General features: G+C 38.0%; 3 protein-coding genes across 31 annotated transcripts in view; 1 reads left to right on the top strand and 2 right to left on the bottom strand.

The window, feature by feature from the left end:
• Positions 1-26,983, top strand: part of LOC141378256 (serine/threonine-protein kinase pim-2) — an 83,140-nt gene that overhangs the window by 9,797 nt on the left and 46,360 nt on the right. For 3 of the 4 annotated variants that reach the window (XR_015511739.1, XR_015511738.1, XR_015511737.1), the window contains one exon: positions 1,131-1,211. The gene's annotated coding sequence lies outside the window, so the exon portion shown is untranslated. Of the gene's footprint in view, positions 1-1,130; positions 1,212-11,686; positions 11,824-26,983 lie in introns of those variants that run through there. The other variant, XR_015511740.1, reaches the window with a different exon arrangement.
• LOC141378253 (uncharacterized) lies at positions 3,399-18,954 on the bottom strand. Of its 4 annotated transcripts, none has more exons than XR_015511735.2 (12): positions 18,877-18,954; positions 13,395-13,550; positions 12,887-13,030; positions 12,621-12,746; positions 11,980-12,123; positions 11,726-11,851; positions 10,873-11,162; positions 10,613-10,707; positions 10,410-10,460; positions 8,491-8,878; positions 7,584-7,748; positions 3,399-5,779 (listed from the first exon to the last, which is right to left on the bottom strand). XR_015511735.2 is itself a non-coding variant. In XM_087287438.1 (12 exons), exons 2-12 carry the CDS (start codon positions 13,423-13,425, stop codon positions 5,682-5,684), a joined length of 1,677 nt encoding a protein of 558 aa, XP_087143564.1. In that variant the 5' UTR covers positions 13,426-13,550; positions 18,877-18,954; the 3' UTR covers positions 3,399-5,681. The 4 variants fall into 4 exon arrangements, 2 of the variants coding, with proteins under 2 accessions (XP_087143564.1, XP_087143558.1); XR_015511734.1 differs by lacking the exon at positions 18,877-18,954 and adding an exon at positions 15,420-15,521; XM_087287438.1 differs by having other exon boundaries at positions 10,854-11,162.
• Positions 18,877-26,983, bottom strand: part of LOC148679584 (uncharacterized) — a 32,243-nt gene continuing 24,136 nt past the window's right edge. For 14 of the 23 annotated variants that reach the window (XR_015945024.1, XR_015945026.1, XR_015945029.1 and 11 more), the window contains one exon: positions 19,466-19,629. The gene's annotated coding sequence lies outside the window, so the exon portion shown is untranslated. Of the gene's footprint in view, positions 18,960-19,028; positions 19,147-19,465; positions 19,630-26,983 lie in introns of those variants that run through there. The other 9 variants (XR_015945034.1, XR_015945035.1, XR_015945030.1 and 6 more) reach the window with 2 other exon arrangements.

Below are 26,983 nucleotides of genomic sequence, written 5' to 3'. Positions count from 1 at the left end.
AAGACCCCTGGCCTAGACCACAGTGATCACAGGCCCAATAGCATGTCAGTGGTGGTAAATCACAATTTAAAATATGTTTTCAGGAAAGTATGAACACTTGAACATTAAAAAAGCTGTCTTTTATTGAAATCTGTGTAAACAGACGCAGTCAGTCTTTCTCTTTTACAGCTCTGCAGCACTGATATAGCTGATGTTATGCTTAATAGTGATAACTAGCGATAACTCAGCTGCTGTAACTGTATGCCAATGCAAAACCCGGCACGTTTAAGGTTTGTTTTCTTGCAGAGTGATATCCGATATAAAGTGGGTCCCAGATTGTAAAAGAAGCACTGCATTAAATGACATTTTCCCGCCATTTATGAGCGTTTATTTTACCCCAGTATATACAATGGAGCTTCTGCGCTAGCCAGCCGATTCTGACGGGCGCGTGCGAGTAAACGACTTTTTATCTCGTTTTACGCTTGAGCAACTAATGAATGCCAACGTTTATTTAACTGAATGTATTTTAATTACATTACAACATTGATGCTGTAAAAAAAAAACTTAAAAAATGGACCCGGAAGCCGCTCCGCGTGACGTCACACTTAACAAGCGGATAAGAGTGTAGTAGAAAAGCGTCAGTAAAGATTTGAATACTGGAAAACTATTTAAACAACATTTTCCACGTTATATTTTATCAGGAACAACAATGTGAACTTTATTAAAGATGTGTTTGGCCATTAATTTCTGAATGAAAAATTATCCCGCTGCCGAGGATGACGTGAGAAGATGATTGACAGGTCTCGTAACTAGGCAACATAACGGTCCGTTAAAGAGGAATAACGGTAGTTTGTCCTAAAGCTTGCGTTACACACTCAAAAGTACGGTTTCTTTAAGTAAGTTCATACTGTTGGATGTCGTATAATAACGTTTGGTTTTACCTTATCTGGGACGTGTTTTTCTCTCACTTCTTGACCGGAATAATCACGATGATCCTCGGTGACGGTAGCTGTTCAGAGCCGAGTACTTGCGAGAGTCTCAACGGCGGCCAATAACGGAATATTGGATAAATCTAGCGAACAAAGCAGTGATTTGATACTCCAAGAGGACATTTCTGCGATTATTGACACACTTCTCTTGTCTACTGACAGTGAAATGTCTGCTTACTCAAAGATGCACATCTTCCTTCCACCTTTGGAACTTCCGGTCACCAATCTCCATCTCGACAACAGGTAAGCACTTTTTAATTAACACAGGTTAAGATCACAGAATCTATGGTTAAATATGTTATATTAGATTCTATGCTCTTTGGCAAATCGGTGATGATTTATGTCAAGAGGGAAGTTGTTACATCACTTGTTTCTAGAAACCCATATTAGAAATTGGTTATGTCACCACATACTTTTGAAGAGCCTCCATTTTACCCATCCATCTGAAAATGAGTATGTTCCTCCATTTCTCAGTGTATATTGGCTGTGTAATTAGGTGCATTTTAAGAAAATAGATTTATTAAACAGATATATGTTACAATAATATTTTAGTCACTGAACATTTAGACAATGAAAAGATAATACAATTAAATTCAAGCAAACTATTGCAAAAATATGCAAATATTCGCTTGATTTTTCCTCTTTTTAAAATTAGTATTAAATATTTTTATCCAAAGAAGAAAGACACATATTGTTGAATCTAAGTTATTATAGGCAAGTTAGAGAATATTTCATATATGTTGTAGTAAGTTACTTTAGTCAGGCCCGTAGCCAGCCTGGTGAAAGAGGTGGTTGCTTTTCCCAAAAAAGTGAACCTTTTTGCAGTTATTCGCCTCATTTTCTATTTATTTATTAGGCTTAAATACTGCATTTTGAGACATTTTCAGCACTGTTTATTGCTGGATTAGCTTGTCGGATGGTCGTTATACCACACTCTTTGATGTGTAAAAATATTTCCAAAAGATTTAAATAACGAAATATAAATAAAAAAGAAAAGATTTTTAAAATACAAATTTATTACATTTTATGTCATTAGCAAAAAAAGATCTGTTAACGTTTTAAATTATTGGCCTAATGTCATTTATTAGGCAAATATCCTGAGCAGCACATTCAACTTTCCTCAGTCAGAGTTTGAGAGGGGTCTGGATGCAGACCTGGTGCTGTGCAATCTGAGCTGCATCCAATGCTATTTAATGTGCTCACCTAACCCCACCCGTCACTGTGACGTCACTCACTCCATTTAGTGCACTCACTGTGTCTGACATTGCATCGCTGATTGATGCAATCTCAGCTTGCATCATAAAGGCTGCATCCAGATAACATTGCAGAATTTGGCCATTTGAATATTGAATAATTAAAACATCATTTATTTATTTTCTTTTCAGCTTAGTCCCTTTATTAACCTTCCAGGTGCAACCCATCACTGGGAAACACCCATCACACTAATACACTACGGCCAATTTAGCTTACCAAATTCACCTGTACCGCATGTGTTTGGACTTGTGGGGGAAACCAGAGCACTTGGAGGAAACCCACTCGAACACAGGGAGAACATGCAAACTCCACACAGAAACGCCATCTGACCCACCCGAGGCTCAAACCGGCGACCGTCTTGAGGCAAGACATGTGGTACAGCTGAATTGGGTAAGCTAAAATTGTCCATAGTGTACGAGTGTGAATGAGAGTATATGGGTGCTTTCCAGTGATGGGTTGCAGCTGGGAGGGCATCTGCCGCGTAAAACGTGCTTGATAAGTTGGGGGTTCATTCCACTGCGGCGACCCAGATCAACAAATCTCGAAAATAAAATAAATGAATGAATAAAGTAGAGCAGGGGTGTCCAAACTCGGCCCTGGAGGGCCAGTGTCCAGAAGAGTTTAGCTCCAACCCTATTCAGACACACCTGAACAGCTAATTAAGCTCTTACTAGATATACTAGAAACTTCCTGGCAAGTTTGTTGAAGCAAGTTGGAGATAAACTCTCCAGGACACCGGCCCTCCAGGACCGAGCTTTTGTAAAATATTGTACATTTGAAAATGCATGAATAACAACAATAGCCAAATTATTATAATTAACTTTAATATGGGCCACTTTTGCTGCTTCACACTTTTTTCTATCGTTCATTTTTTTTCTTTCTAGAATAAGGTCCAAGACTTCTAAAAGTTACTTGTGAAATGTTTTCTCTATTTAACAACAGTACAGGTCAGTGGTGAAAGATGACTTCACTTATGTCAGATTCCGCTTGGACTTAAAGCCTTTGATAGGTTAAACGTTACATGACGCATCAATATTGTTCTATAAAGGCTAAACTAAGTCTGCAGTCTGTAAAACAGATCTTCTCTGTGTTGTTTTGTGTTGTGTTCACACTTATTGTCAGATCAACACACAGATAAAGTAGTTCAGGCATGTTTTGAGAGCATTACAGTCCAAATCAAATCAAATCACTTTTATTGTCACATCATCAGCAGCAGTGTGCTATGATGAGTGGAAAGCTTAGGTGCTGGCTCCAGACTGTACAAAATACAGATAGTGCAAATAAAATGACAGTGCAAAACACAAACAGTGCAAATACAACAGCATACTAAATAAAACAAAAAACAAAAAAAAAAACAGCATAATGTGAAATTGACAGCGATATGTACAATAAACATGCCGTATCATACGGTGAAGGATTTGACTTGTGTTAATGCAAGGAGCCGGTGTGATGAACAAAGAGCAGGAGTCAGAGATACAGTTTATTGAAGACAATAGTTTACAGTTTGATCAGCAGAAAACAGCTTCAACACACTCCATGGGGTTCGCAGGCCGCTCTGCGTACAGTCTCAATTTCACAGAAATGATAGAAGAGCAGCACACATGTGGTCAGTGACCAAATCAGATCATCAGGAATTCATACTTCCATTGTTTTTTGACATGATGCTGTTTTCCGCTTCTGCTTTCCACATTGTGCACTTCCTCCTGCGAGTGTCGCAGTCAGAGCTGCATGCAAATGAGGGCCGGCTGAAGCCTCCCCATTGGCCCATTAGCTCTAGATTGACAGCTTCCTTCTCCAGCCAATCAGGCGAGGAGAAAAGCTGACGTCACTCTAATGATGGTCGATACGCACAGGCGAGGACAGAGAAGTGTATAATAATTACCAATCGCTCTTAAATAACAATCTGCAGTGATCACACAACAGTGACAGAGAAGAAGAAAGAGGAGAGACTAAAACTAAACATAAAGCAAAAAATAATTAACCCATAACCCAACCATAAACCAACCCTAACCAAAACCTAACCCAACCATAACCCTAACCCAACCATAACCCTAACAAACATCCTAACCATAACCTAACTCTAAAAACAAAAAATCAGGTGTTTAGAGGGAACTGGGAAAGAAAGAAAGAAAACAGAAAGAAAGAGGTGAGGTCTGTCCTCATTAGTAAAGATGATTACTCCTCTATGTTGAGTATGTCTAACCCTAAACCCTAACCCTGACTGATTATCCTTCATTAATGAACACGTTTAACTATCAAACCTTTAACTATCACTAACTTCCTCCAATATTTACTGATGTTTCATCAATGAGGACCAAAGATTTTCTCCAAACAAGCACAGGATTTCCAGCACATAATCTAAAGAACACGAGCAGAAATAAACTAAACATCATCAATAATAAGCTGATTAATATCAATAAACATCTATTAAAGTCATACTCTAAACTACACTTGTGTCCGTAACTAATCTCTAAATGTCCCAGTCTTCACTAAAGCGCTGTTATTTAGCAAACCCTGCTGTTCAAAATGTCTCCATTAAACCCCTTCAGCTACTGGTTTATGTTAAAGCTCATTTGCAGAAATCCAGCGCTCGCTTGGAGAACAAGTGAGAAGAAGAAGAAAGCAGAAAGGTGTGAGCAGCAGCACTAGAAATAATCCTCATCAGATCTGACAAATCCACAGCTGGGCTAAAATCTGTCTGTGGCAGGAGGCTCTTATATCTAGCGTATCGGCCCATATAATCCTGCCCCGTCAGCGCCATCTACACCACCCTAGCCTATCTCTGTTAAAGAGAAAACGCCTTCAAAACCGGCCCGCGACGCCCCTGTTATATGCGCTTATCTCACTTAAACCTGCCTAAAGTCCCGTTAGAGCTACGAGCACTGTCTAATCTAGGCTTCCTGTCTTTATAAAGTATTGACGCACTACAGTAATGATATGCAGACTTTATCTTTCACTATTACTCCTACAGCTAGAGAAATAAAGCACACCAGTATGCTAATAAATCCAGCAGTTTGATTGATTCATCTGTGACTATTTCCCTTAATATGACTATTTACTCTACAGTCGGTGCTAACCCAGTTCATATAAAACACGACGTCCTGTCTAAACGTCAATCAACCTGCTTTCCTTATTTCAACTATTAATGCTGTCCTGCCGCAGACACATTCTACCCCAGCTGAGGATTAGCGCTAACACTCAATCTCCGTCGTCGCCTGTGCGCATCGGCCGCCATTAGACTGACATCAGCTTCCTTCCTCACCTGATTGGCTGGAGGAGGAGCTGTCGGTCTAGAGCTGGTGGACCAATAGGGATGCTTCAACCGGCCCTCATTTACATGCAACTCAGACTACAACCCTCGCAGGAGGAAGTGCAGCATTTGGGAAGCAGAAGCGGAAAACAACAAATGACAAACATCAAACATGGAAGAATGAAACCGTTTCCTGCTGATGATGGCCTCTACGTCATGCTGAACCACTTGTGCTCCAAAATCTCCTCTAAAACAGGTCCAGTTTCAGGACGGAAACCGATCACCCACTTAAACAGATCCCGGCAATCTGTGGAAATATTAAAAAGAGATTATGTTAGTCATGGATGCTCTTGATGATGATACAGCACAGAGATTTATTCAGTGTTCTGGTGAAATTCTTGATTCTGATTGGCTGGAATGAAATCATTAAATCCAGTTTCAGTCAGTCATAATCAGTTCTAGATGAATGCGCCACACGCAAATATTAGCCTTAACCATAGCAACTCGGTAACCATCGCTGAAGCTTTCATTGGATGTGTGCTTTATCTGGAGCCAACGGGGATCAACCAAGTCGCAAATACGGTCAGAAATGGATGAGGTAGCTAACACATGTTACTATGAGCTATAATATCAAATACATGACAGAGTCAGAGATTCAGTCAAATCTGCTGCAATAGTACTTTAACTTGTCTTAAGCCCCTTTCACACAGTAATACCAGTAAATATCCAGAAAATTACTGGAACGACTTTGCCGGTAAATAAAAAAGAAAAACACTGTTGACAAAGGCAAAGATGTTCTGGAATTTTTCCCATAAAGAATATTCACACATCAATTCCAAAATACCGGTAAATTCTGACATCATTCACCGGAAATAAGCTCTAAACGGCAGCGCTTGTGTTTGTACACAGAGAAGCGGTCGGGCTTTTGTTGATGGCTTCACATTTATTTAAAGCTTTAGCATTCATGCAGCTGCTTTGTCCCAGAGACATCCAAAGCAGAAGCACGAACAGCAGCTTCGTGTTTACACATTTGACGACATTACAAATTCTGTGGATGGACGAGTATTGTGAACAACTTTGATGAAAACATATAGAGGAACACTTTTGTATGTTGAGATGTACATAATATGTGTGCTGGCGCTCACCAGCTGCTTTACATGCACACATCACGCAACTTAAGCGGAGCTTGAAGGTAAACAAACAGCGGCTAATATAAGCATTTTATCAATAATTATTTACACAGTTCAGGGCTTGACAATAAGGACTGCCCAATGGCCTGCAATGGCCTGGAGCCAGCCTGCGATACGCTCGGGCCAGTGAACAGAATGGTTACTGGCCGATCAAGCCAGTGCTGCCTTGTCATAAAAGTTTGGCTGTGACCGTCTGTCAAGTGCATGCAAGTACAATCTTAGGGTGCTTTCACACATAAACGTTTGTTACGGAATCTGTCTCATTTCCCTCGTTTGTGCGGTTTGTTTGGCATAAGTGAATCCAGCAATCGCACTCGGAACCGCGCCTAATCAATCGGTCCAAGATTGCCTGAATGAGGTGTTCTCTGTTCGATTGAGTGGATCGATTGTAGTGAGAAAACAAAGCGATCCAACAAGCTAACGAACCACGCTATATCACAGTGTCTTATGATTGTGTAATAGCCATACATTCGGTTTAACGAAGAATGATGAGCAGGATGAGATGTCATTCCTACCGGCAAATGTGCGTTTCATGTCTAATATGAAAGTAAAAACATGCTGAAATATTACCGAGAGCAGTTTATCCAGTAGGAAAAGTTACCATCTGATAAATTTTCCATATTTTAATCTTATAATATGTTCTATTAGGCCTGTTGTTTTGTTCATTTCCGCATTGACAGCTCGAAAGAAAGATCAACACTGATCTACCTCATGATCTGATGCAGTCTCGGTTCATCTGTTATCTCTCTCTATAATTTAAGCCTATAATGCAGAATTCTAGTCAACGTTTCTTTAATATATTGATTAATTTAATAGATGGATAGATTTTTTTTGGCAATAAAACTAATTCTGATGTCACTCGATATTAAAGTGAGAGCATTCACTGAGAGCTTCTGTCACTGTGTAGTGTTGTTTTCTCACCTGCTGACAAACTGGGGTGACATCGTGGACGTCCATATCTGGAGAAACAGCGATATCCATTGACCATATGTGACAGCACTCGTACAACATCACTGACATACGAATGGATAGCACAAAAAAGATATGTGAAGTGTTCCCCCTCCTTTTTACGGTATCTCGTTACTCCTGCAAAAGAGAGATTTTCATGTTAGTAATTCACAATATGTTTGCCCTCCTGACATCAGCATACATGCACAGGAGGTTACAGATGAAGGGTCAGTTCACCCAAAAATGTCATTCTCTTATTAATAACTCAGCCTCATGTCGTCCTAAACCCCTGAGACTTTCATTCAGCTTCTGAACACAAATGAAGATGTTTTAGAAGAAACACGAGAGCTCTCTGACCATATATGCCTTCAGTGGTTCAACTGGAAATCATGACTTTATTGAACAGTTTCTTGTCCTCAGTGTCAGTATATTGCGCGCACTCAGAAGAGCTCTGTGCGGTGGCGTACACCGCTGATGACCTCCTCTAATTTGAAGAAAGCACAGGCGCATCCGAGATGATACATCAGCAGTGCAACTGAGAGCAACATGCGTGAAAGCCTCAGAGCTGTCCTGAACGTGCGCAATATACTGACACTGAGGGTGAGAACCTGTTCACTAAAGTCTTTATTTAAAAGTATTCTCAGAGTCTGATAATGCTCTGATTGATCCACTGAAGGCATACGGTCTGTTTTGAGGATGCTTTGGGTCCTTTTATAGACCCTTGCTGTCTATGGAGCTCTCAGATTTCATCTAAAATATCTTCATTTGTGTTCAGGGCTCTCAGGGGTTCAGGACGACATGAGAGTTATTCATTACTAAAACTATCTTCATTTTTGTGTGAACTTTCCCTTTAATAAGCAGCACTAAAAAGCCAACTCACCCAGATAGGGGGATCTCCAGTAGGTTTTTGGAATAAAAAAACTGTAGCCAAAATCAATCAGCTTGAGCTGCAGGGTCTTTGGATTGACCAGGATGTTTTCTAGATGTATGTCATCATGGTGTATGCCATGTTCAAGGCAGCGCTGTGCAGCAATAATGAGCTGCATGATCAGCTGCCGGGCAACACTCTCGCTCAAGCGGCCATTGTTCTTCCTGATGAACTTCCCCAAGGTTATGTACGAGGACGCGTACTCCATGACCAGGTAGTGTTTCCTTCCCTCCACGGCGTACTCGTACAGCTCTATGACGTGCGGGCAGAGCGGAGGTTCCTTGAGAAACATCATATGACGTGCTTCTGGGATCACATATATAGTAGATGTATTTGTCCACTAGAGAAAAAACAAGTCAGGAAAAGGTTAGATGTGAATGTCTTATATATAAATGACATTGTTATGTGTCTATAGCTGTGTTTCCATCCAAAGATGCAGATTAAATGTGCAAAACTGGCAGATCATATAAAAGAATAAAGCAGCGTTTCCATCAATGAGTCCAAGAGAACTAAATCATCACTGAATTATAAACTGGCGGCAAATATCAGTCAGAGAAATGAGTTTCGCCTCAGAAGACCAAGACTAAACACAATGAGCGCGGTGAATGCGGTGGCTTTTAGAGACAGATGCTCAAGACAGTTCTGGAGGGAATAATAATAGAAGAAGAAGAATACTGAAGCACTGTGATGACAGACTGACGGAGGACTGAGGCTTGAGATGGGTACCAGAACTCTGTACTTTATGGGTATCGGTGCTAAATTATAAAAGACCGAAGTATAGGAAAAACTCTGACGTTAACGGTTCTGCTTTCGGTTCTGGAGAATTATTGCTGAATAAACATTACTAACATTAGAATAATTAACTGACCAACCTTTTCTAATTTGCGAAATTAGTCTGCACAGTAGGAAATCTGACATTAGGAATGCTCATGTTTCTGCCCAATAGTACAACGGCGAGTGCGTCAAGTATAAAAGCCTTCGCAGTTCTCGGCTGAGCACGCCCGTTCAGTAGAGGCTCGCGCTGAGCGCACACACACAGCTCACAATACAGACTCAGGCGCACACACAGCTCGTAAGCTTGCGGAGTGGCGGAGAGAACCTAATGGGTTGTGTTTCCTGAGTGGACAGCGACAATGCCCATCGCAACAAACACAACAAGTTGTTTACTTGTATGAGCAGAAACGCAAGCTTAGTGAAAGCATCGTTCAACGGAATCCTAAATGTACATGAAACAGGTGGATGGAAACAGAGCTATGTTCACATATGAACTCAAACTCAACACTACATGTGCCCCTGGACCACTACACCAGTCTTTTGTCATGCGGTTTTATTTTTAGGAAAACTCTCAATTCTGACTTTAATTAAAGATTTAGTTTCAGTATATGTTTGTGCATTTCTTATCGATGTGGTATTATTATCATATGTAGTTTACATGGAAATATGCGGGACTTAGTTGAAGTTATTCACTTTAAAGCTGATTTTCTCAATACTCAGATGTTTTTCACCTTCCAGATGGTCAAACAGCCGCATCTCTCATCAAATATTGTTCTAACAAAGCAAACATTATTGACAAGCTTCTTTATTGATCTTTCAGACGATCCACAAATATCAGTTTCAGACATTATGACTGGTGTTGTGCTCCACAGTTCATCTACTAAAGCTGATAACCCCCAATATTAGAAATGTCCAGAAACTCTTTAATATTCAGTCAAAACAGGATTTCTGGAAATGACTAAACACGTCCAGTTTCAGTCTTTTCCATAAAGCGTGTTGTTTACACGTGTACCTTTCAATACACAACATGAAAACATGACTAAACTTGGAGTTCATCACTTCTCTTCAGATATTTTCAGTAGAGTATGCAAACTTACCATCGGGTACCGCGTTCCCAGAAGCTTTTTAGTCACAATTTTTATGGCAACCTGCAAAAAAAGCATAAAGTCAAAACTTATTCAACCAGAGAGATGTCTGATCACACACACACACACACACACACACACACACACACACACACACACACACACACACACACACACACACACACACACACACACAAAGGAAAATTGAATGTTACCTTCTGGCCGTCAGATTTCCGAGTAGCCAGATAGACAGTGCCATGGTATCCCTCTCCCAGCTTCTTCCCAAGCACATATCTGTCAAGTAAAGATCCTGGAGAAAAACACATCACATTTATGACATTTGCTCACTCCTGTTACTCTTCTGCTCAATCTAATCATGAGAAAATTCTGTAAAACTCTGAAAAATAAAACAAAACCCTGCAGATTAGACAGAAAACATTACGGCAGAAGACGAACCTGAGCTGCTGTCTTCAGCTGAGCTGCTGTCTTCAGCTGAGCTGCTGTCTTTAGCTGAGCTGCTGTCTTTAGCTGAGCTGCTGTCTTTAGCTGAGCTGCTGTCTTTAGCTGAGCTGCTGTCTTTAGCTGAGCTGCTGTCTTTAGCTGAGCTGCTGTCTTTAGCTGAACTTCTGTCTTTAGCTGAACTTCTGTCTTCTGCTGCAGTTTTGCTGCTGCCGCCATGTTGGATCTGGGCTGTTTTCACTCGTTTTGCAGCAACTGTGTCCTGATCCAGACATCCAGCCTTCCTCTTCAGTGCTCTTGGAGCTTCTGTGGATTCCAGTCAACAATGCATTATTAATGATCAGTTCTTTCATTAATTGGCATTTATTGTATTTGGGGATCTGTTTAAATGGCAGCAGTGCTACTACTTTCCAGATGTTTTGTCATGAAGCTCTACTGAGAAATACTTTGCACAATACTGCATCATTCACAGGTTTAAAGGCACATTATGTGAGACTTTTATTATCAAAATCTCCAAAATCCACTAGAGGAGTGATTCATGAATGATCTCGCAGTGCATTATGGGACAGTGTAGTGTCCACTGGATGCACACTTCAGAATCTCTCCAGTAGTAGTAGGTCATCCGGGTACTTCTCACATGCTGTTTGTCAAATACTGTGAGGTCAGACATACTACTCGGCTCACATACTGTCTTAATGTACTATTTAGTATGGAAGCGTGTGATTTTAGACACAGCCAGTGTGTGTGTTCATGCTAATGACGTCACACATCCTCTATTTCTGCTCTGTTTGTTTAGCGAGGTTTTAATATGTTTGTGTTTTATTTGACAGCACAGAGCAGCAACTGTAGAAGAGTGACGGGACACTGACCTGAGCGGCTGTTCTCATCGCTGGACGTCTCTGCTGCTTTGATGCGTTTCCGCAGAGCGTATGGTTTGACTCCATCAGAATCACTCTGCAAATCATCATCCGCTTTCCTCTTCACTCCTCTTCCTCCTGATGTGGATTACAGTCAATAATGAATTATTAATAATCGATTATTTCAATATTGCCATTTATTTTACTCTGGGATTCAACAAATGGCAGCAGTGCTCCAGTTTTCCAGTCATTAAGAGTGGACTGACCTGAGCTGGACGCCTCTGTGTCGGCGTCTACACTTGTTTTCTCCAGCTCAGCAACTCTGATGCGTTTCCGGTGGGCAGATGGTTTACCTCCACCAGAAACACTCTGAAAAGCATCATCTGCTTTCCGCTTCACTCCTCTTCCTCCTAATGTGGATGACAACACAATGAACAATACACTCCTAATCTTAAGAATCATTTATTTTTTATGCCAGTAATGAAGCTTTTTCACGTTTGTTTTCAACTCTGAAAACTGGACTGACACAGTTTCAATTTACTACAACTTCTATGTTAAGCTGCTTTGACACAATCTACATTGTAGAAAATAGTTTGGACTGTGGGGGAACCCATGCCAACATGGGGAGAACATGCAAACTCCACACAGAAACACCAACTGACCCAGCCGAGGTTCAAACCAGCGACCTTCTATCTGTGAGGAGAACATGCTACCCACAGCACCACCGCGTCGCCCTATTTGAATGATTTTTTGGCACAAATAAAAGTGGATAATTTTCACACATACCGTGTATTTCTGCCATTGCTTTAGCAGCTAACTGATTAAAATACTTTGCAGCTTGCCTCTGTATCATGAATTTTAAGTGATGAAACTGTAGAAAAGTGTGATTCTGTAACGGGAGACTGACCTGAGCTGCTGTTCTCATCGCTGGACGTCTCAGCAGCTCTGATGCGTTTCCGCAGTGCATAAGGTTTACCTTCACCTAAAACACTGTGAAAATCATCATCCGCTTTCCTCTTCACTCCTCTTCCTCCTGATGTGGATTACAGTCAATAATGAATTATTAATAATCGATTATTTCATTATTTGGCATTTATTTTACTCTGGGATTTAACGAATGGCAGCAGTGCTCCAGTTTTCCAGTATTTCTCCAGTCATAAAGAGTGGACTGACCTGAGCTGGACGCCTCTGTGTCGGCGTCCACTCTTGTGTTCTCCAGCTCAGCAACTTTGATGCGTTTGCGCAGTGCATAAGGTTTACCTTCACCTAAAACACTGTGAAAATCATCATCCGCTTTCCGCTTCACTCCTCTTCCTCCTAATGTGGATGACAACACAATGAACAATACACTCTTCAGAATATAAAGATTGAGAAAATCCCCTTTAAAGTGCCCGAATTAAGTTCAAATCAACATCTGAGTTCTGACATGTTTACAGTAGAAAGTGTTCAACTTGATGGAGCATGATCATAATATAATATTGTATTGATTTTGGCCATAATAGATAAATCAATCACTTTGATCCAGACACTGTATTGTTGCCTAGTGGCCAAAATCTCCGCATGCTCACTGGATTTAGCAGCTAACTGAGTGAAACACTTTGCACCCTGCTTCATGTTTCAGAATCTTCAGTGGTGATAAATGTATGGTGCTGAAGCTGTACAAGTTTTGATGGAGACACACCTGAGCTGGTTTTCTCTTGATAGCTGCTCATCTCTGTGTCTCTTGTGTTCTCCAGCTCTGCAACTCTGATGCGTTTCCGCAGAGCGTATGGTTTGCCTTCACCTAAAATACTGTGAAAATCATCCTCCGCTTTCCTCTTCACTCCTCTTCCTCCTACTGTGGATTAAAACACAACGAACAATAAACTCTAAATCTCAATCTTGATTTTTATTGTCAATATTTCATTAAAAAATCCTAACATTGAGAAAAAATCCCCTTTTAAATAGTCAAATTAAGTTCTTAGCGGTGCAGATTATAAATATCAAACACTCAGATTTACAGCAGCAAGTTTGTAAATAATTTCATGCTTCTGTCATATTTCAGGCCCGTAGCCAGAGTGTGGGGGGAGGGGATAGTACAGAATTTGTCCTATACATAACCTCATTTGTCCTATTTTGGCTCCTACACCATCATAAATTGTGAAAATAACCTGTTGAAAAAAGCCGAATCATCTGTTGACGTCACATCAGTGTGACTTCAGCTAATCAGTATGCAAACTAATATTTTTCATGAGTCAAACATCCTCATCCAGCAAGACAACATACAATATGACAAAAGTGAAGTCATCTTTCACTACAAGTAGCCCAACGTTTATTCTGAATCTTGGACCTTATTCTTGAAGAAGAAAAAAAACACTATGAAGGTTTTGAAGCCAAAAGCGGCCCATGTTCAAGGTAATATTAATACTAATTGGGCTATTTTTGTTATCCATAAACCTTCAAAAAGTGAAGCTCTGCATTATTAATATTATTGTTTTAGAAGGATGAATTCTGACTGAGGAAAGTTCAATGTGCTTGCCAGTTTATTTTCTCATTAAATGACAAAAGACCACAATTTTTTTCATTTAAAACTTTAACTCTTTTTTTTAAATTATATATGATATCCTCTTAAGGGCCAAGATGATTTTTACATGCATTTTTTTATTTCTATTTGCTATTTGGGCTTATTGGAACCTAAGTAGAATAAAAATCTAAGTATCATCTTTTGATATGATGTACTTTTAGAGAAACATGGTGTCCATATATGTGGACTCGTGGTCTGAATTTACATAAAACCCTTTCCTGAATGTTTTTGAATGCATATATAACATAGCAACATGACTACCAGAGGGTAAAAACAAATTTTTCCCCCATTTCTGAAAGTTCAGAATAGGGTTTGGGACATTTCATATGCTGAAAACAGTTGCAGGATGACAATGTATGCCTGTAAGAAAATATAAAACATTCAAAGTATTTTAAATAGCCACTTAAGAGCTTAAATGTGCCGTCCACATATGTGGACACTCCAGCCCCAGGAGGTTATAATAATTTGTATTTTTAAAATAAGTTTTTTTTTCATATTTCTTAATTCTTTATATTTAGCAAACAGTTTTTTTTTGGTATCTTAAAGTGCTATTATGATGACCATCCATCAAGCTAATCCAGCTAAAAGCAGTGCTTAAAATGTCACTAAAATGCAGTATTATAATATCATTATTAAGAGAAACATAAGGCGAATAAATACAAAAAGGTCCACATTTTTTTTTAGAAAAAGAAGCCCTATTTCCCCCCAGGCTGGCTACACGCCTGTATATCATTATATATTCGTTAGGAAGAGTTTGACTCTGACTCAAGTAAGAGTTAGTAGGTTATCTGCATTTTACTCTGGTGTTTATTGTATTAAATAGACTGATGTTGTTCACTAAAACACTGAATCTGCATTTATATTCACTATGCTCTGAAAACACCTCTGTGTACCGTCAGGTTATCGAGTTATGATCGCCATATTTCGGCTAAACAGCAGCGCCGGGATAACAGACACCTGAACGTACACACAAATGGGTTAAAGCTACTGTCAGACGGGCTTACGGCAGTGTATGATTGTATTTATTAATCCAAAATAAGTACACAAGTTATTTTACAGTGTAAAAGTAGAGTTTTAGTATCAAAAATTGACATATAAAACAGGCAAATACGAAACACATGTGTTCTTAGTGTCTGGACTTACCCGTCAAAGTCTTACAACTTTCCATTTCCGCTAGAATCTCGAAAGGTCTTGTAGACATCTTCTGAAATCGCTCAACTGTTTTGCTCGATGTGTTTATCGACCGAGACTCGGAACAACTTTTACAATCAACCTTCATTTCTTGTTCCAGCAGATTACTGAAGCTGAGTTTGCGCGCGCCTGCAGACCCTCTACAACCGTTAGAACGCGTTCTGCTGTTGCCAAGCAACGAGTCGTCTTTCACGAGGGTCTGTGACCTTTACCCTATAAAGCAGCGCGTATTATCTTTAATACACAAGTTTATAAGATCTGTATATTATAAACCTGAGCATTCGTTTGATTGAAAGCCTGCTGTATATACTTTGATACGTGTATTTTGCCCTCTTGTGGATTTTAATGACACTGCAGGCAGTGGAAGAGCTTTTTTGACCTTTCCAAAATGTCCGCGCTCATTGAGTTGCTCGCATGCATTTTGGCTGGAAACTGTTCGCTAAATTCAAGATGTTATAGTAAGAATACAACTGTAAATGTTACTAATTGTATTAAATAAAGGTTTTCTTGATTGAAACTAAGCATAATTACTTAATAATTCATTCTTTATGTTACAAATAAATTATGTTGAAAATGCAGATTTGACCCAACAGGTGTAAAAGGTGCATTATTCAATCCCGAACAGTCATGTCAGATTCGTGTAATGTCATCTATACAATCCATACCTACTACAATGCAAACACAGAACATTTGAATGATTAAATGAATCTAATTAGTGACATTAAATGGCATCTTAAAATAGATTATGGGTATTTTTACAATAATTCCTAACCGGTGAACTATCAACAATGTCTGTGTATTTTTAGGTGTCAAAAACAAAAGAGGGGGGAAAAATAGAAAAAAAGTGTCGTTAAAATGTCATAAACATAATAATAGTCGGCAATTAAAGTGCCATAGCGCAGTTAAGGGAAGATGAGGAGGAGGAATGGACCCCTCGGGCCATGCATGTTTGTTCATGCACCACGAGTTTTATCTTCTCCCTTTAAGTAATCGATACAGAACTCCTATTAGTAAAACAAATCAGTTTAAACTTTCATTCATCCCCTCAGCTGTAACGTTTTTGAATTTAGGGTAGAATTTTGTATTGTATTATGTGCTTTGAGTATTATGTGTGACATGCGTGTATGCTGCAACCAAATCGCCTTCGGGAAATGTATAAAGACTACTTGACTGACTGATGATGATGGACATTCAGACAGCAGTAACGTCACCCCTCAACTGCAAAACGTTTCTCTACAGACAGTGATAACCCAGATGAGAAATTCTACAACAGAAATCAGCTAAAGCTAATGAGTCCCTGTCATCTGAGTCACTTTGCTGATCTTCAAACTCCCGCTTTAATCAGCTGTGGTTTTCTTTCTGTCCAATGACAGTGCGCGTTTCATACAAGCGAAAGAGGGTTTCGCTCAACTTGAAGTGAAAGTTGATTTTGGTGCTTGACTGGTTGCAATTTGTTGATTGAATGAACAGCAGGCAGCAAAAGAAAAGAAAAGCAAGTGGCAAATAGAGAGAAAAGCATGTCAAACATACTTGACCGTTGTGATGGTACGAGACATTCTATAGCAGTTCCCCTGCTATTAAAAGGTCAGGGCACTATAAATAAAGACATTTTGCACCACACTGCTAATACGATTTTTGCCATACGCTTATTTCACGCAGTCACCATTTTGAAGAACCAAAGCGAGGCTGCAGTGGGAAGAAACCCAGAAGTATAAGACCAGAACTGTAAACATTGCATTGACAACACAAACCTCAAGCTGTTGCTGATATTTCAAAATGCAGAAATAGTGTGTAAACATCATCATTCAGTGAGTTTAATGTAACCCATTAAAAGCAGATTAGGCATCAAACAACATCACAGTCTCTTTAAGAGTAACACACTCAAGAACTCCTAGACTTCAGTTCATGGCAGCAGGTAAACACTGTGGGGGCTTGCCTGCTTCAGCCTATGTAACCCGGTGAGTTGACAGGTGGGCAAATCGAAGCTGGTTTTTAATAAAACAAATATAATCTGCATATAATAAATAATATTGGTAAAGATATTTGCGAATTGCTGCACATCCTGTGTGTATTAAGCAATGTTTAAGCAATACGCACAACTGACTCGCTCTGCGCTGGACTTTAGACCTCCTCTCAGCTGGTCTATTGAACAGTTTAGTTCCTCAAAATAGCAAAGTGCCAACAATGCGCCTCAGCACACCTCCTTTTTTAGAGCAGTACGCAAATGTATTTGCTATTTAAACAGCGTGCTGCAAAACGTCAAAATGTCCAGCTGAAACTAGCAAACAACAGTTGCATCACACCTTAAACCGGGTGTATGACAGGGCCCAGACACACGAACACTGAAGCGTGAAGCAGCCACGAAGATCATTCGAGTCATCAAGTGGATCCCTCATCTGTGTTTGCACTCAGTAAACAGCGGTGGGTGAACTGATGACCTTCACGGCCAGTCATTTCTGTTTTATTAACTCGAGTTTGATAAATGGCATCTAAAATGTGTTTGGGAAAGGTTAGCTAACTAGTGCCATTTTCCTTAACTTAGCTGAAAATGAGCTCTGACATCCCTTTTTATTTTCACTGTTCATTCAGAACGGACCTTTGGGTCACTCAGAAGGCAGTGAAATGATAAATTTGTGTCACGTTCTCTTCCCTGATAAGATATACAGCCAAGTGCACAACGTTCCTAGTAACTCCAAGCAATACTTCTGGATTTCTTCCCATTTTCTTCCTATTCGATTTTACTTTTAAAAATGCCGGTCGCGTCAAATCACTCTACTCTTGCAGATTTTGAGATTAGGGAGCAATAAGAAAATTGTGTCTGAAACACTGCCTGAGTGATCCTACAGCTATGTTTTTGGGGGCTGATGCTCCTGGTAGGGTTTGCCATGGCAAAAACGTTTTAGGTGACAGGTCAGGCTACAGGTATGTGCCAAAAAAATTGGAATAATTTGTTTTAAAAAGTTTAACTTATGTGTTATTAGTTCACAACACACAAAATGAAGTATTTCAATCCTTTGTTTCAATTTAAATGATTATGGATAAACATGAAAAAACTCAAATCCAGTATTTCACAAAATTAGCATATTTCATTTGACCAATAAAACAGTTCTTAAACACACGCTGGCCTTCTGAAAAATGTGTTAATGTACTGTATTATGTCCTCAATATGGAGGCGATCGGCCTTCGACAAAGTTGAGGTTCTATTGTAGCCCAAGTTGCTTTGATATCGGCCTTTAGCTCGTCTGCATTTCGGGGTCTGTTCCCTCACCTTCTTCTGTCATGTTCAAGGTCCCGAAAGGTAAATAAGAATATCTGTAAATTAGTGCATGTGACATCAACAGTTCAACAGTAATACATGTGATTCACAACCTGTAATCAAAACTGCACACCTGAAGTAATTCTGACCTACGCTGTTAATGCTGTAGAGGGGACTCTTTCCTCTTTTGTCTGCACCACAGATGAACAATCGGTCTTCGATCTCTGCTAACATTACTGCACAACAGAAATGACGTTGTAATTAAAGAAATCTGATCTGAAATTCCTCTTCGAAATTATTATGACCTGTTAGCTACTGTCTTTGCGTAGGGCACCAGAGTCTGTGCCTGCTTCCCCAAAGAAAGTAACCTTTAGTCTCGATTTAGGGGAAGCTTTCTTTTGACGTTGCCACTGCTGCATGCCTCTGTGTAGTTAACACAATATATTAGTGCAAACAGTTTTAATAAAGTTCAAGCAGTTTTCAGTCAATTAATTTTACGTATTTGTGAGGCTTACAGCTGCTTAAAGGTTTAGTTCACCCAAAAACTGAAATTCTGTCATTAATTATCTACAAATGAAGATATTTTGCATTTAATCCAAGAGCTTTCTAATCCTCCCATAGATAAATTGTTGAATAAAGTTATTTTTGTTTAGCTTCATATAATTATAATTGAACAACTTATGCCACATGAACTTATTTTGACTATTGTGGCGAGTCAGAGGAAAAACACATACACAAAGCGTTGGTGTTACAAACAGGTCTCCGGAGGGTGATTTATTTATATAGTGAAGTACGTGAAATGAGATGAATATGGTGCTCTTCAGTGGATAGGTGCTCTGGTGCTCCAGGGAGAATGTGAGGTTGAGTGAGAGTTCTGGTGAAGGATCGGTCAACTGCTGGAGTCTGCTAGAGAGGAGAGACAGAGAGACACAGACATTAGCACAGGGAGTCATTAGCTGCGTTTCCACTATCGCGCCTAAAGCGAGCGAGCCAAGACCAGTCGCGTTTCCACTGTCATTTCCGGGGCCTAATCGGGCCAAAGCGGGGCTTTCTTGGGGCCAGCGGCCGGCCTTATTAGGCCCGCCAAATACCTTGGGCCAAGGAGGGCCAGCTGGGGCTTCGGGCGGAGTGAAAGGAGAGGCGGGCAGTTTTCTGGTTGCACATGAGCACATGCGCCAAACAAATAAAGAAATAAGGGAAAGAAAACATCTAGCCCTATAGTCTGGGGTCTTTTTGCGTATGATCACCCTTATGTTTCCCTTTTAAATGTAAGGCTGCTGCATAAAATAATAAAGTAGTTTAAATTTATAGTGACGTTCTTTGCTGCGTTCTCCTTTATGTTTCAATAACGCATAATAATCTTTACACCATATTAAAGACACAGCAGACAGTAAAGGTTTTCCAGAGTTTTTGTCAAGGGTAAAATGTTTGTTTGTGCGCGTTTAAATGCCTGTATGTGTGTGTGAGACCGGGCAAGAGCGCTCCTTCACAGCTCTGTTATGCCGCGAGCGGCTTTTTTCTGTATTTATTTTGGAGATAATACACAATATAAATACAACAGAAAGACATAAAACTTAACAAATTACATGCCCACTTTCATAGACTTTAAACAATATAGTGTCATATCTAGATAAAATAGCCTAAGCTATATTGAAATATAATTTAAAGAATTACAAATATCGGATATATATATATATATATATATATATATATATATATATATATATATATATATATATATATATATATATATATATATAAATCGTATTAAATAAATAAACCAATTTAAAATAAACAAAAGCTAGCTATATGTAGGTAGCCTATATACAATACATAAATCAAACCGTTTTAAAGCCACTTATATCCTAACTTTCATTTTACAAAGACCTGTCTGAAAATAAAGATTTTCGATATTTTCTAAAAACAATTAACACCGGAGAAGGTTTGAAATGTTATTTATAAAGTATTTGGTTGCGATGATATTAATCAAATCGCGCAAACAGAGCATCATTTGGGTGAGTGAAAGCAGAATCTTTCCTACCTTTTTTTCTGTCACTCAGTCCTGCGCAGCGCTCGCTGCTTTAAACGCATCGGGGGAAAGTCCAAACACAAAATGTGTTCTTTATCCTCAAACAACTGTTTATGTTTTTATATGATGTGGTTAAATTTATAAATGAAACTTTAAATGAAGAGCTTTAGTGAATAGCTGCCGAGCGCAACAAATATGGCTATATTTTATTAGGCTACTCGCTCTTGTGCCGGAAACACTTAACACGATGTCTATCAAAACGAGGATGTTATAAAATACATGCCATATCGAGTTATAAACGAGAATTTCTGTGGCTTTATATTATGGATGTGTGCGCTCTCTGTGTTGGGTCCCTCCGTTAGTGGCGAGAGCACTCGATGCACAATGCCAACAGTCGGTCGGCGACTAAAATGTAATGAATGGAAATACACAGGTCTGTGCGTATAGACATTTCATGTAATGCTGTACAGTAACGTGTCATTTGTTTGTTTCGGTTGTCTTCATTTTAATGGTTTCGTTTCGTGATGATTCTATGGTGTGCTTTATCTGCCTGTCCTGATTCCCACTGAAGTGGGCGGGTTGTGTGACGTTTGATTCGGGGACGTTCTGTGGGCGGTGTTTGCGTGACGCGCTGTGAGTGAAGAAGATTTTATTCTCTCTGTATGAAGTATTTTCTAAGTGTAAAGCAGTTAATTTTCTCTTCACAAAATGTATGTAGTGTTTGCAGCAAACATGCCAGCCTGTGTTAAAAATACAGTGATATGTCTGTGTAAGATGAGTATGCCTGCACAGGAGCAACACTAGGAGAAGGCTGAGTGACTGATTGTGTAGAATAACTGAATATGTAAAGCACTGATTATTTATGTTAAATACTTGTATGAAGCTATATGTGTCAGAAGTTAGAATGAGTAACATATTATCAAGTTATTATCCTATCATAACAATGTATGTAAACACTTAGTTCCTTTGCATAAGTTGCATCTATACTTTGCTGACATAGACCTGTAACATCTCTGTTGACATGAGCTAGTGGGCTGAGAGCCAAGAATAGCAGGACCCCTTAGACTAGAAAACCTATTCAAAAATGGTCAAAAGTTAAAAAGAGACACATAGGGGTGTGTCAAAAACATAAATAAAGGAGAAGGAGCAGGAGAGACTTTGGAAGGTGTCCAGGAGAGACTTCAGAATGCTCTGGGGTCTGCTCTGCTCTTTCTCGGCTTTATTATGGAGAATAAAGTCTATTTTCTGATATTCAAAACCTCTGGTCTGATAATTTGTAATTGATGAGAAGTCAATATTTACGACAAATGGCGCCCGCACGTGCGGCTGGAAAGAGATAGACGGGTGACACTGGACATGCTGAGGCTTGGAGGAAAAACACAAATATGTGGCCACGATTAAAAACGGTAAGCAATTTTCGCTTATACGTTTGTGTTTTTTCTACCAAGGACCTGCTTGTAACGGTAAAAAGTCACTTGAACTGTTTCTCCAGCTATAAAGAACTACAAGTAAAACTAAAAAAGTAAAAGTAAAGATATAAAAGGAAAACAATGGGGTTTTGAATACCAGAAGAAAATAACAATTTGCATGCAAATGATCTGTGTTTTCCTAAGAGGGCCTTGACGGATAGGATAAACGTTAACTAGTAACTGTTACTCATGTTTGGGAAATTTTTTAATGATGAAGATTATGCCTAGAGCATTTTTAAGTTTTAAAAGGAAGTTCTTAAAGTGTGGTGACAGTTAAGAGATTAAAGCAGATTAATAAAGTAGAGAGAAGCGCGCAAAGACCTCGGAGTACCCGTTCTGTTTTAATAATAATAAATATTATTATTCAGGAGGCTGGGGGAAAAAAGGCAAGAATCCTGTGAAATGCTATTTTTACTGAAGAACAGTAAAGACGGGAGCAGAAGTAACAGGTCACTCAAGAGGAGTGTAGTGGAGAATTCTGTGGTTATAGCTCTAAGGTTAGAGGCTGCTCGGACAGGTCACTCAAGAGGAGTGAGGTGTATTTATGTAATTGTAAGTATTTGTGTATTTGTCTGTGTTGCTGGGGTGCTTAGAAGCTATCACCTTTGATCTAGAGCAGGGGTCGGCAACCCAAAATGTTGAAAGAGCCATATTGGACCAAAAAAAACAAAAACAAATATGTCTGGAGCCGCAAAAAATTAAAAGCCTTATATAAGCCTTATAATGATGGCAACACATGCTGTATGTATTTATATTAGCTATATTAGCCTACTATAAAAATGACTTCGTTGGCTACAAATACATACTGAGCCTTCATGATTAAATGTTCATTTCCCTGCAGTGCATCCTGTAGAGAATGACGCGCCACGTGACTACTCTGTTGTACAATGCCGTCTCAAGTTTAACTTAATTACAGTATATTAATGAATTATGTTTAATGTTCAAGTTTAACTTCATTACAATATTAATGAATTGTTTAATGATCATGTTTAACTTCATTACAATATAAATGCATTATGATTAATTATCAAGTTTAACTTCATTACAATATTAATGAATTATGTTTAATGTTCAAGTTTAACTTCATTACAATATTAATGAATTATGTTTAATGTTCAAGTTTAACTTCATTACAATATTAATAAATTATGTTTAATGTTCAAGTTTAACTTCATTACAATATTAATGAATTATGTTTAATGTTCAAGTTTAACTTCATTACAATATTAATGAATTATGTTTAATGTTCAAGTTTAACTTCATTACAATATTATTGCATTATGTTTTGCTTTTAAGAAATTAAAGAAATGCAATAAAGAAATAAAGAAAAAAAATTAAATTTTTTAATGTTTTTTTTTTATTTTGAGGATTCCAAAAAACAACATCAAAATTAACGTGCACAACGTGCCCCTTATCTGGGCAACAAACAGTGCAATAAAACGCAGTCTGCCATTTCCATTTCAAGATCAGCTCGAGTCATTCCTGGGAATGTGCTCAACCAACACAATCTCACGGCAATTCGTAACTTTTTCATTTAGTGGCTAATTCGTATGAATTCGTACGATCTAATTCGTACAATTTAGCACGATTTGCTTTTCCCCCAATGACGGTTGGGGTTAGGGGTTTGCATATCAACGATCGCACCTTGTAAATAATCACCGTTGAGTGAGTGATCGGGATGGGCTTCTTAGAATTCTCTCAGGGAGGGAAAATGAGAAAGCGTGCCCCGCTGTACCTCTTTGGCAAAGACAGCTTGCACTCCATGGCTCATCACACAGCCGCCGGTTTGTTTACAACAGCTACCTGCCTGGCATCCCGCCCTGCTGATAGAAACGTGTGTCGCAGGCTATGACGCAAATCTTCGTTGACAGAAATGTTGAAATTAAATATTCTACACACTTTTACAGCATCGGAAAACGTTAAGATTGTTTGTCCTCCTATAGAAACCATATTAAAACAAAAAATATATTTTCCTCCCTCATCGTTTTCCATTTTCAAACATTTTTTGAAAAAGTTCCAGGGAGCCACTAGGGCAGCGCTAAAGAGCCGCATGCGGCTCTAGAGCCGCGGGTTGCCGACCCCTGATCTAGAGAGACTAGAATAGAGGTGAGGTTCAGGTTACACAGTGTAAGAGATGAGGTTAGGACGAGTGAGAAGTATGATTGTGTTTAGAAGTATGTTTGCAATAAGAGTGAGTTTAAAAGAATTATCGTTTTATATTATAATATAAAAGAAGGACTGCATATGTTGTGTGATTTTATGAACAATAAGATAGAGAGTGATGCAGTTGAGGGAAGAGATTGTGATACAGAGGAGGTTTAAGCCTCATAAAATTAATTGAGATCATATTGCATTTGAAAGACACAGACTAAAAAACAAGAATATACGAGTTAAACATTTTTCTGAATAATCTCTGTGTGTTTGAAGTGTTTTTAAGTATGAACTATAGGCAGAGAGGGGACTGAAATTCCTGACATGTCGACAGTCTGGAAGAAGGTCTGCTTCAGGAGTGGTAAGAATCTGTCTATTTTAAGAACAAAAGTTTCACAGGACAGATAGAAGCTAAAGAGTAAAGATATATTATAAGGTATTAAATAAATAGAAATATAAAGTAATGTAATAAGATAAATGAAATAAGAAAATATACATGATAGAATAAGATTTAATAAATAAAAAGTGTTAATAAAAATGCAACTAGAAGCTATACTAATAAATATTAAGAAATAAAAAAATTGAAGCATGGAAATAATTACATATGGAGATTAATAGTTATATTGATCAGGAAATAAATTTACTAAATCAGTAAAAAAAAAGATAAGTTAATAATTTGAGTAAATAAAGAATTAGAAGAAAAAACTTTAATGAATATTGATTAATTGAAGAGTTAATGATCAAATGTTTAAGGAAAATAAGCTTAAAAAAATGAATTAGGAAAATCTAAGAGACAAAAATGCTAATTTTTGAAAAGGAAAAGAAGCATAGGAAAATGGAGAAAAAAGAAGTCCAAACATTGTTTAATAGAATTAAAAGAGAAGATGTTTAAAAATATATATTATAAAGTAATATAAGATAAAAATTAGAAAAAACAGCAACATTTTGAAGAAAACAAGATTTGGCTTTAAAAGATAAAATTATGTTTAAGTGCAATAAAAAATTGTTGTGGAGTAAGTTGACTGTTGTCATCTGTTTTAAAGTCAGCTACAGGCTGTCATCTGAGCCAACAGCTATTTGTAGTAAAAGCAGTGAGTCAGATGTAAAGCATAGACACTGAGGAGAAATGAAAGAACATAATAGTGAGTTCAAAAATTATATAGTTAATATTTTATGTACTTAAAAGGTAATTGAGAATTAAAAATTGCATTTCAGATAGGAAAAATGCTTAAAGTAAACAAACATGGGGAGTTAAAATAGTACTATGAACTTGAAGCTATTGCAGTAAGGATTTTGAACAGGTATATTAGACATTAGGCCACCATATAGTACTGTTGAATTAAAACAGGTATGGAAATGTTAGAGAAATTAAAATAGTGTAAGATGTAATGTAACTAGTGAGGAAACACTAGAATAAGATTAGGAAAAATAAGTGAAGCACAATCTGAAGCCAAAGAAATTAATTATAAGAACATTTAACAAATAGAAAATTAAGCATATTTACATATGATAAAAATGATTGAGAAATTAAATAAGAAAATAAGTTGTTAAACTACAAAAGGAGTCTTTATTTGATAATTGAAAAAATGGAAAAAAAAAAATATATATATATATATTTTATTAATTCATGAGCTAAATTCTATATATATTAATTAAGAGGACATAGGGATGAACTTTGGGGGACTGTAGTCTTGTACCTACCAGACATCTCTGAGTACACTGGCAAATGGAAAGGTGTTTGAAAAACACAATGAGCAAAATGGCTGTTGACACTTGTGACATGCTACAGCAGTGATGCAGGCACTGCATACTCAGGATTTACTGAGGACTGAAAAAGCTACATTTTAAGATGAAACTTTAAATGTGTATTGTTAAATAATATAGTATGATGAATGTTAAATAATTTAGGTTTAAGTTTCAATTGGTTTAATCATAAAGTTCCTTAAACATAGAATGATAAATTACAATGCAGCAGACTAACTAAAGAAAAAGAAAAAGCTTTTGATAAGGCAATAATATCTAAGCATAATATTATTGTGAATGACCTAAATCAAGATTGGATATTGAAAACTGGAAAAATTCAAATCTAGAAAAATTATTTATAGTTAAAGAGAAGATTGAAACAACAATTTTAATGAATTCATAGGACATGATAAGGTCAAAAAGTAACAGTTCTAAATTACTATAAGAAAAATTGAAAGAGAAAAGTGTTTAAGAAAAAGATATTGTTTCACATGAAAACATATGTGAAAAATAATTTGAAAAAAAATATTAAGGAATAATAGTTAAACAGAGCAAAGAGAAATTTACAAAACATACAGTAAGTTTTAGTCGGCTGATAAAAAAGTGCATCAAAATTGTATGAACAACTAGTTTAATGAGAATGCCTTAAGAAATAAATGTTAGCCAAAAGACAGTACCATAAATTAGGACGAAAAAGGAATTAATATATAGCTCTGAAAATTGATTAGTAAAAGAAAGAAGTGTCAAATTCCAACTAAATGATTGTCATTACAGGACTGAGATGCAGATAAAATCAGCCAGCATAGTCAGGGTTAAAATTAAATCAGATGTAGATTTGCCCATAAAGAAAACCACTAAATGCTGAAAT

Source organism: Danio rerio, chromosome 16 (genome assembly GCF_052040795.2).
Source record: "Danio rerio strain M-AB ecotype USA chromosome 16, GRCz13ab, whole genome shotgun sequence".
In the NCBI taxonomy this organism is placed as follows: Eukaryota; Metazoa; Chordata; class Actinopteri; order Cypriniformes; family Danionidae; genus Danio; species Danio rerio.
The sequence above is the reverse complement of the archived record's forward strand: the minus strand, read 5'-3'. Positions and strand labels throughout refer to the sequence as shown.